This window comes from Penaeus chinensis, chromosome 31 (assembly GCF_019202785.1).
Source record: "Penaeus chinensis breed Huanghai No. 1 chromosome 31, ASM1920278v2, whole genome shotgun sequence".
Classification (NCBI taxonomy): domain Eukaryota; kingdom Metazoa; phylum Arthropoda; class Malacostraca; order Decapoda; family Penaeidae; genus Penaeus; species Penaeus chinensis.
In genome coordinates, this window is record NC_061849.1 from 9,973,591 (window position 1) to 9,984,297 (window position 10,707).

Here is a 10,707-nt window from a genome sequence, read left to right on the forward strand (position 1 = left end):
CCTTTTGTTTTAGATTCATTATCCTTCCTCTTATTTTTAATTTTTTTATTATTGTTTCTTAGCTTCAGTACACAGACAGACAGTCACAGACAGGCAGACACAGAGGCAGAGGGACGGACAGAATGATAGAGAGACAGAAAGACGGACAGAATGACAGACAGAGAGACAGAGACAGAGACAGAAAGAGAGAGAGACAGAGCCAGACAGAGACAGACACACAGACAGAGACGGAGACAGGTAGACAGACAGGCAAAAGCAGAAATATGTAGACAGACAGACACAATGCCCAGACGGACAGAGTCAGAGAGGACAATCATCGCACCCAATTCATCACTCTTCCCTCCCTCCCTCTCCCCGCAGGCGTGACATGGCTGGTGATGATTCTGGCCATGACGGGGAAGCTTTTCATCAGCGCCTCCTATCAGATTATCTACGTTTACGTCACTGAGCTTTTCCCAACGGAGGTGCGGACTACTGGCATGGGCAGTGCCATCGTGGCATCGCGTATCGGATCGGTTCTGGCACCCTTCGTCACGGATTTTGTGGTTGGAATAATTTTTTTTTTTTCCGGTTTATTTGTTGGTTTGTTCATTTCTTCCTTGTCTTGTTCATTCCCTTTCTTTCCTCTCTTTTTTTTCTGTGGTTTATTTTAAGGTTGGGTTTTTCATCTCTCTCTCTCTCGCTCTCTCTCTCTCTCTCTCTCTCTCTCTCTCTCTCTCTCTCTCTCTCTCTCTCTCTCTCTCTCTCTCTCTCTCTCTCTCTCTCTCTCTCTCTCTCTCTCTCTCTCTCTCCCCCTCCCTCTCTCTCTCTCTCTCCCTCTCTTCTCTCTCTCTCCCTCCCTCTCTCTCTCTCCCTCCCTCTCTCTCCCTCCCTCTCTCTCTCTCCCTCCCTCTCTCTCTCTCCCTCTCTCTCTCTCCTCCCTCCCTCTCTCACTCCCTCTCCTCTCTCTCCCTCCCTCTCTCTCTCTCTCTCCCTCTCTCTCTCTCTCCCTCCCTCTCTCTCTCTCCCTTCCTCTCCCTCCCTCTCCCTGTCTCTCCCTCTCCCTCCCTCTCCCTGTCCCTCCCTCTCCCTGTCTCTCCCTCTCCCTCCCTCCCTCCCTCCCTCACTCCCTCCCTCTGTCCCTCTTCCCCTCTCTCTCTCTCTCTCTCTCTCTCTCTCTCTCTCTCTCTCTCTCTCTCTCTCTCTCTCTCTCTTTCTCTCTTTCTTTCTTTTTCTCCCTCTCTCCCTCCCTCCCTCTTTTTCCCACCCTTCTTACTTCTTTCTCTCTTCTCTTCTCTTCTCTCTTCCTCCCCCTCCCCCCCTCTATCTCTCTCTCTTTCTCTCTCTCTCTCTCTCTCTCTCTCTCTCTCTCTCTCTCTCTCTCTCTCTCTCTCTCTCTCTATCTATCTCACACACACACACACACACACACACACACACACACACACACACACACACATATATATATATGTGTGTGTGTGTGTGTGTGTGTATACATATACATGTATATATATAAATGTGTTTATATATATAGACATATATATCTATATAATATATAACATATAATATAAATATATATGTATATATAAGAGCCTTTCCCACCAACCGGCCCTCTTTCTCCCAAGGGCCCGGTGCTTCCCTGGGCTCCCTCGGTGATCTTCGGAGCCTCTTCGCTGGTGGCGGGCGCCGTGACCCTGGTCCTGCGGGAGACGCTGGGTTCGCCGTTGCCGGACACCATAGCCGACCTCGAGACCATCGACAAGCGGCACAGGTCGGTAAAGGAGGGAGTGATCGGGTTGGATATGTTTATAATGATAACAAACGACAATTTGATAATAATAATGATAATAGTAATAATGACTATTATGGTAATAATAATAATAGCAACATTAACAGGAATAACACCATATATAACCATAGTAATAACAAAAATAACCATAATAAAAAACATAAACAATAATAGACTAGAAGCAACTACATAAAATAGAATATTAGCAACACTATAAATAAGAATAATAACAACAGCATAAACAAGATAACATATACAAAGAAATAACATAAACAGTGGGAATAATTACAGTAACATAAACGATAGTAATAATAACAACAGTAACATAAGCAACAATAATGATAATAGTAACATAGGATTGATAATAACAACAATCAAGCAATTAGGCTGACGCTGCCAGGGGCGCATGGCCGCATCCACCCTCCGCTTCCAACCACAGCGAAAATCCAGGCAGGTCCATGCAGGCCCATCTCTAACTCCTCATGACAGGTTTTGTCTATCTGCTCAAGCCACGCCTTCCAAGGACGTTCCAAAGGTCTCTTCCTCCCATGGTTGTATCGGGAAGAGACAACCTGATGGGCATGATTATCCACACGGAACTGTGCTAGGTGGCCATATAGCTTAAGCTGGCAGTCCAGGATTGTGCAAGTAACATATCCTTAGCTGGTTTTACGGATTAACCATTGGTGGGATACATAGTCCTGACAACTGCATCATATTATCTAGCACAAGGACCTGTTACAAAAGAAATCAAGACAAGACTCCAATTCACAAGGTAGCATCCAGGTTTCACTTCCATAAAGCTTTTTTTTTTTTTTAACGTGGCAATATCAGTCTTGAAGACATGTAATTTGGTCATTTTGCACAATTACTGCTCCAAATCTTCTTGTTGACTGGATTCATGGCACTTGCTGCAATGCCATTACGTCTAATGATTTCCTGATCTCACACCTGGAGTCATGAACCTACACTACCAAGGTTTAACAAGCTCTCAAACTCCAGTATTCTCACCACAAACAAATACCGACAGAGCAGTTTCTCTTAGCAGACCTCTATCTTGGTCTTTCTCCATGATATGTCAAAAGGTCTTTGCTTCACTCCTGAATAAAGAAAAGCTGACACTACACTTTACAGCACCTTCACCTTGTCGGAATTTCCCTAAGCCCAAGGATCTCTCAGAGCAATTTGCAATACACCAAGGCTAATGCCATCTTGAGATCGATGTAGGCCGCATGCAGATCACAACAATATGATGGCATTCCACAGAGATGGTCTCCAGAGCCTTAGCGGGTTGTCTTTGACATATCCCAGAAGGATGTGAGCTAGAACTATGCCTAATATACTGATTAGTGTGATGCCACAGTAGTTGCTGCAGTTCCACCGATCCTATTTCCCTTTCCGGAAAGGGATGAACACACTCCTGAACAGATCCATGGAAATAGTGGAGAGCGATGGCAGCCAGGACATCCTGCAAGCCCAATTCCAAACGTTCACTACCAGCATTTAGTAGTTCAGTAGGGATACTGCATATGCCCACTGGTTTACCACCATCTAGCTTAGAGGTCACCTCCCAAGTGAAGGTAGGAGGTTCGTTGCTAATGGGTGGATCTGGCAAAGGGATCACGCACCACTTGCATCCAAACTAACTGCTGGAGGGTTAGAATGACACAACTGCTCAAACTACTTGAACCCCAACATGATCTGAGATGATCCTGCAGTATGAAGTTCTGCCTTGTTCTCAGGCGTTCCTCCTAAACTGCACCAAATATTTCGTGCTTGGAGGAAGCCCACAGAGCTACAGGGTCTGATAGTTGTCAATATAGCAAGCTCTAGGCACACTTCTCCCTAAGTCTATCCAAGTGAAACAACATTGGGTGGATGCTGGAAAGATAGTTAATGTGAAGTGGACCTGAAATGCAGCCATGACCAGTCCATGGTCAGTGCTATAAAGCTTGGCAAACTAGTAAGTTTTGCAGTTCTGGAGGATCCTCTAGCGAGTGCTAACAACGATGTTGTCAATCTCTTTGGGCATAATACCTGTATCCCTGTACCATGTCCTGCGATGTGGATTGGAACACTGATACCAGGAGCCAAACATCCTCAATCTCTGGGACCTAGCAAAGTCCTGGAGAAGGAGGCTATTCTCACTTCTGGAATCAGCTCCCTAACCATGGGGATCAACAGCTTGATCACAACTGGATACGCATTAAAGTCTCCCAGGACACTGCGAATGTCTCGTTGGGGACAATTGTCTGCCACATATGCGAGTTTGATGTAGCCCACCCATTTCTTTCCGAGTTTGCAAACATCGCTAGGAGTGTACATAGCAATAAGAGGCATGAAGCCAAAGGCATGTTTAAGTAACCTCCACTACCGAGGGCTGAAGTCTGCTGGAGATGGCTATGACTAACCCCCTGGAGATGGAGACCATCGCTACGGCCCGATCAGTTGTACGTCTAGCCACCCACGCTGGTTGTGCGTCTAACAGGTCTCTCTCTCAAATTATTCCATTATTCATATTCAAGACCTCACAGTAACACCTGTGATGATTAGGTTACTCCACCCCCCCCCCCCTTTCCCAAACTGAAATGCAAGCTACACCAAAGTATATAAATATAAACACGTAGACGCATACAATCGCACACATACATATACATATGCACACGCACAACCTGAAAGAAAGAGAGAAAGCAATAAATCAAATATCAGACTAATCTAACCATGGCATCTTTGCTCAGGCAACGAGACGCAGGCACCCCGGGCGAGTTGGTCGATCTGGCGCCGTGATTGGCCGGCCAGCCTCTGCCTCCGTCGCCCGCCAGCCAATCAAACTCAGATGTTCGTATGTGTATATGTACAGATATATACATATAAAAGCATGAATACATACATACATATATATACAAATATATATATATATATGCAGATATTGATATGCAGACGGATATAAATAAATACAAATATAAATATGTGTGTACATACATATATACATACATGTATATATACACATATACACATAATTGTTATATTCATATATATCATATGGTACAAAAGTGTATAATAAGAAAAAAAATACTTAATATAGAAGGGCAATATATTTTAGGTGAAGGAATTGGTGATTTCGAATACACACACACACACACACACACACACGCACACACACACACACACACACACACACACACATATGTGCGTGTGTGTGTGATGTGTAATATATAGAGATATATAAATATACACATATATAAACATATATACATATAAATACACATATTCATATACATATATAGACACATATTTATACATTCATTCCTCTATATATATACATATATATATAAACAAATATATATATAAACAGGATATATATATAAACAATATATATATATAAACAGTATATAAATATATATATATGTATATATATATGTATAGATATGTGTATATATATGTATAAACAGTATGTATATGTATATAAATATATATATATGTATAAACAGTATGTATATGTATATAAATATATATATATGTATATATATATGTATAGATATGTGTATATATATGTATAAACAGTATGTATATATATATATATGTATATATATAAATAGTATATATATATGTATATGTATAGACAGTATATATATAAACAGTACATATATATATCTGTATATGTATATAAACAGTATGTATATATATATATATATTGTAGGCTAAATTATAATTATGTTTCTCTTGTAACTGTTTCCCCATGATTACAATTTTTGCACTTGTCTTTTGTTAATAAACTTTATAAACAATAAAGAGTTTACTTCATGGTATTTAGGCAACCTACTTACTGCTCTGATAACAATAAGCCGCATGTTATTGGCGGTGATATTAGTAACGCTTATGATAATATATTAGTAACAATAGTGATAATGCCTGTGACGTTACTAGCAATGAGAGAAAGAGAGAGAGCTATTTTCCGAAATTACTTACGCTGATAGTCTCTCTCATAAATTCTTAAGCCTTTGAAATGTTCAACTGTCATTCAGTTTTTATAGTTTTGCACTTTGTTTTCCTAAAATTGATTGATTTACCCATTCGCTAAGAGTGAAGCAAATGGGAAAATGAGCTAAGGCACATTATTGTAGGCATATGTGAGCAAGCTTGTGTGTGTGATGGGTCGTATTTGGAAATACCTTATTTATCACTCGTGTGATATATTATTTATCATTTATGTCATAAGTCCTCCTTTCACTCTCTATGCCTCTTTCCTTTACTATCAAAATTATCATCATGAAGCATTATATATAATGCTTCATTGTTGTTTTATTAATATAGCATATGGACTGTACATAGATCTATGAAAAAACACACACACAAACACTGTAAGGAGTTATTTTTAGGTGTAGAGACTCCTGCTCCTTATCGGTACAAAGCGTACAACACACGGCGATAGATCACACAAAGTGACGTACCTGGGAACAGTGCTGAGGGTAGCGGAGGGGCCGAGGGCTGGTTGGTGCTGTTTAGGGAGTGGTGACAGGAGGCGTTCTGCCCTGTTCCTTCGTTCAGGATTCAGGGCATCTTTGTTTTCCTGTAACCCTCTAGCGACTGACAATATGACGTAATTGATGTTATATCAAATAAATCACAAAAACACTGACATTGCCATAAGAGCAACTTTTTTTATTATTACTCTTTGTGGCGAGATATCTCTTTTTGTCTTAATGATTCTGGGGATTCTAAATGTTAATTGAGAGGGAATGTTTATAGATCACCTACTCGGATACGGGCATCAGTCAAATCTGTTAATCCAATATTTTTGAAGCAGGAAATCACAGAAACTGCTTATTCAGTTGCATTTCATAACTCATTGTGCAACTGCAACAGTATATGTTATAAAAAATATTATTGTCTAAACGGTGTCTTATACTTAAAAAACAAACAGTAACTGTAATCAGTCTGTGTTTTCAATTCTCACACACAAATATTAGTACACTCACACGCATATATACATATATATATGTAGGCGCTGTCATCAACATCGGCATGGCGTAGCTGCTGGCATCAGTATCACGTATATAACATCTGTAGCCACTGCCATCATCATCGGCATCACGCGTATATCATCCCTTCTAGGGCTTGGTTGATGGTTTCCTCATGGGTTGTGATAAGGATACTGCCATAGCCGTGTTCCTCTGTGTATATATATGTGCTGAATTATGCCTTGTCCCTAGTAATGACGTATATATGGAAGGAAGGGCGTCTCACGTAAGGGAGGCCATCATAGGTTTATAGAGCAGTTTGAGAGTGAATACTGGCTCGACAACACGTACATAAGGACCGATCTGAAGACTTATGTTACAGGCCTTGACTGTTCCCGCTATGCGTATGCATCATACACATTCATGTATAGATATAGATTAGTGTCGATGTATGTTGAGCAGTAGGGGATAATGACATTCTTAGCAAACAGTAAAATGCATTCTTTCTATAGTTGTAATGTAGTGTCCTCGTGAGGGCCAGCGATTTCTAGTTAGACCCCCTGGCGTCGTTTTCGTTATGAGAATAGGCGCCACCTATCGAGATATATTTTCCCGATACATTTTAAACCATTGCTTCAGCAATATATAGCAAAATATCTATACTTTTGATATTGCCAAAGAACCTTGCTGTGCGTGTGTGTATGTATATATATATATATATATATATACATAAGTATATATATATTTATATATATAGTAAAACTAATAACAATAAGAAATAAGTATAATGTTTAAATATGATTGAGGACCCACGAATTCCTACTCGTGGTTGAAACTCTGATGAACGAACACCTTGTTGAAAACGCAGCAACAACAAATAAAAAGTCTTGTGCCACAAGAGCTACCCTGGAGCCCGGGGCCTCTCGTCTCGCTTGACATTGTTGTTTCTGAGTAAAGAACCTGTAATTACAGATCTTGCGCACCTTCAGTGCTCTTGCTTTTGCAGGTGACACGAGGCTACAGTAGGAGTAGTCAGCCCCACCTCAGACCCGCAGCTCTCTTCTACACTAAGGTATCCCTTGTGGCTTTGACCCCTGGGTAGGGAGGCCCAGTAGTCTGGGGCGTCATTTGGACGCACTTTTTCTTTGGTCCTGATTTCTTTTCATCTTAATGTGACTTTCCTGAGCCTACCGGAGTTCCTCGTGAACTCCCGTATTCGCTTGGGAGATGGGTATTGAATTACCGTCCTTCGCCTAGGCAAGTTCGGCGGTAAGGAAGTGTCCCACACATAACTCGATCCCTCCGTGGTACTGGAGAACGCAACCAGGCTTCCACTGGGGGGGTAGAGGACGGAAAACTGCCTTACTCTCTTAGCTATTGCTGTTAGGTTGATACCAAAAGTTAAGAGTTTTTGATCCCTTCAGGACAACGATTTTGAGACAAGGGGTCGGACCTGGTCCGATACCCAGGATGGTTGCTACCCCTTCTACCCCTTCTTCTCCTCAAGAAGGAGGGGCGACTCATGACCACTCTTCGACTATGAACAACGGTAACCCCACTAATGACAAGACGAGACGACCAATTTTCAAAATCCCTACCCAGAATGCAAGGTTCGTGAATATAAAATGCGTAAATGAAAATCATTCGCTTTTGAACGTGAACCCCTTTATCATCAAAAAGGTCCTTGACGGTCAAGTGGACGGCGATTTTGATTTTGTCAAAAAATTGCGAGATGGAAGCCTCCCTGTTAAAGTACAATATAACTCCCAGATTAAGGATTTACTTAAGCTGACGCAAATTCATGATCTTCGAGTTAAAATACCTATTCCTATTGGCCCAAATACCTGTAAGGGAGTAATCTTTCACAGGGATTTGAGGACGATGGAAGAAAGTGAAATTCTCGAGAGCATGAAGAACCAAAACATAGTGGACGTTCATTGTATGACCAAGAAGGATGGGAATGTGCGAACGAAAACGACTGTGTTTTTTTTACCTTTGCTTTGAATAAAATCCTTGAGTATGTCAATGTCGGTTATGAACGTGTTCAAACTCAAGTAAATTTGTTTGCCGGAAATGTGCTGAAGCTCATGACACCATCACATGTACTAGCCAGATGGAGGTCCCCATCAGTCAGGATCTGCTGAGTGCAGCATCCTGAAAAAAGGAGACTGAGACATTAGCATATATGAGAAAGCATGAAGTTAGTTATACTGAAGCTACGAGGAAAGTGGAAAGTTTGACACGCAAACCCGATACTTCCTATGATGCAGCAGTAACTAACAACACCCCTAGTGCAAGTGATGTCAGTCAACAGCTTGCGGCGAAGGATAAAGAAGTTGCTGAACTCAAACAAACCGTTAAAGAATTAAATATTTAAGTACATCAACTGACAAAATTGGTCGATCAAATGGCTGCATCAACCCAGCATAAACATCATAAGGAGGATGATACCAAATCACAGTCCGGAGCGCACCTCCCCGTCCGGGCGACTCCTGTTAGGACTTTGCCTGGCTCGCGATCGGTTTCCCGAGAGAGAAGCCGATCACAATCTGTCAGTCGTCTCCCTCGCCAGGAGGTGCAGGACATGGAGGCTTCTATCTCCAAACCATCCCGTGAGAGGTCCTCGGGAAGCGAAGGAGAGGAGGCGCCTCCTTCCCATAAAAAGAAAATTAAAACTGGTGGACACGGCACTTCCAAACCCCATGAAACGTAATCTTCACGTCGACCATTATACAATGGAACTGTCGAAGTCTTAGATCTAAAGTAAATGACCTTAAATTATTAGCCTCGTCCCATGCTCCCGATATTATAGTTCTCCAAGAGACCCCATTTAACACACCTCGTCTCTGACGAGCTGAGGAACTGCCATTTATGTCGGAAGGATCGTGAGGGTAGGGGTGGAGGCGGAGTTTGTCGCATGCAAAGTAAAAATTAATGGCACGTATCTGGCTATATGCATAGTTTATTGTCCAACTGATAATGTGATAATCTATGATGAGCTCTTTGGTCTTCAGGAACGTCTGCCCACAAAATAAAGTAATTCTAGGTGATTTTAATGTTCATCATACGTTATGGGGTTCCCTGCGGGTGGATGATAGAGGTGAGCAAGTAGTTAAGTTGATTAACGAATCTGATTTAGTCCTGAACGATGGTAGTCCGACGCGGGTGAACGATAATACCGGTAATTTGAGCTTTATTGACTTATCACTGGTCTCTTAGCAGCCAAGTGCTTGTGGCACACCATTGACGACTCGTTAGAAAGCGATCATCTTCCTATTTTGATTGAATATTCATGCGACACAGTGAGAACGCCTTCAGCGCCTTAACTTAACGTAAAAAGAGCAGACTGGGTCGCCTTCACAAGGAGCGTCAAGCTCGAACTTGTTGGAGAAACCATTGATGATAAAGTAAACAATATTCAGTATTCGATTATAGAAGCAGCATTGCTATCCATTCCTAAATCTAGATAGCGTTAAGCATAGAGTTCCATAGAGGACACCAGATTGCCACAGGGCGCTGCGCCGACGCAATAAGGCCTACAGGCTTTTCGAAAATAACATCACAAATGAGAACTTTTGCAATTACAAACAAGCAAGAGCTAGAGCTCGTAGAATAATAAGACAAGCAAAAAGAGACTCCTGGCGGAGCTGTCTCTACAATAAACAGCAATACAAAAATATGAGAGGTTTGGTCCACTATCAATAAAATAAATAAGAAAAAACATCTTTCAAAATTATTAACATTATACATGAGGGTACTGATTTCGATTCCCCTAGAGACATTGCTAATGCACTCGCCAGCCAGTTCTCTCATACAAGCAGCTCAGCAAACTACCATCCCGCATTCCTGCCCATCAAGGAAGCGGCTGAGCTGCAACCAATTCACAGGAGATGACTTTGATTACAATAAAGATCTTACAATAGATGAGCTTGTCCGAGCCCTAGAAGTCTGTAGAGGAACATCCCCAGGCCCCGATGA

At 41.7% G+C, this 10,707-nt stretch overlaps 1 protein-coding gene across 2 annotated transcripts in view; it reads left to right on the plus strand.

The window, feature by feature from the left end:
* Positions 1 to 4,730, plus strand: part of LOC125041946 (organic cation transporter protein-like) — a 21,389-nt gene extending 16,659 nt beyond the window's left edge. For both annotated transcript variants that reach the window (XM_047637369.1, XM_047637368.1), the window contains 3 exons: positions 361 to 545; positions 1,605 to 1,750; positions 4,507 to 4,730. In XM_047637369.1, coding sequence (XP_047493325.1) covers positions 361 to 545; positions 1,605 to 1,750; positions 4,507 to 4,555 — 380 coding nt within the window. In that variant the 3' untranslated portion in view covers positions 4,556 to 4,730. The remainder of the gene's footprint in view (positions 1 to 360; positions 546 to 1,604; positions 1,751 to 4,506) is intronic.
* Positions 4,731 to 10,707: the final 5,977 nt, after the last annotated feature.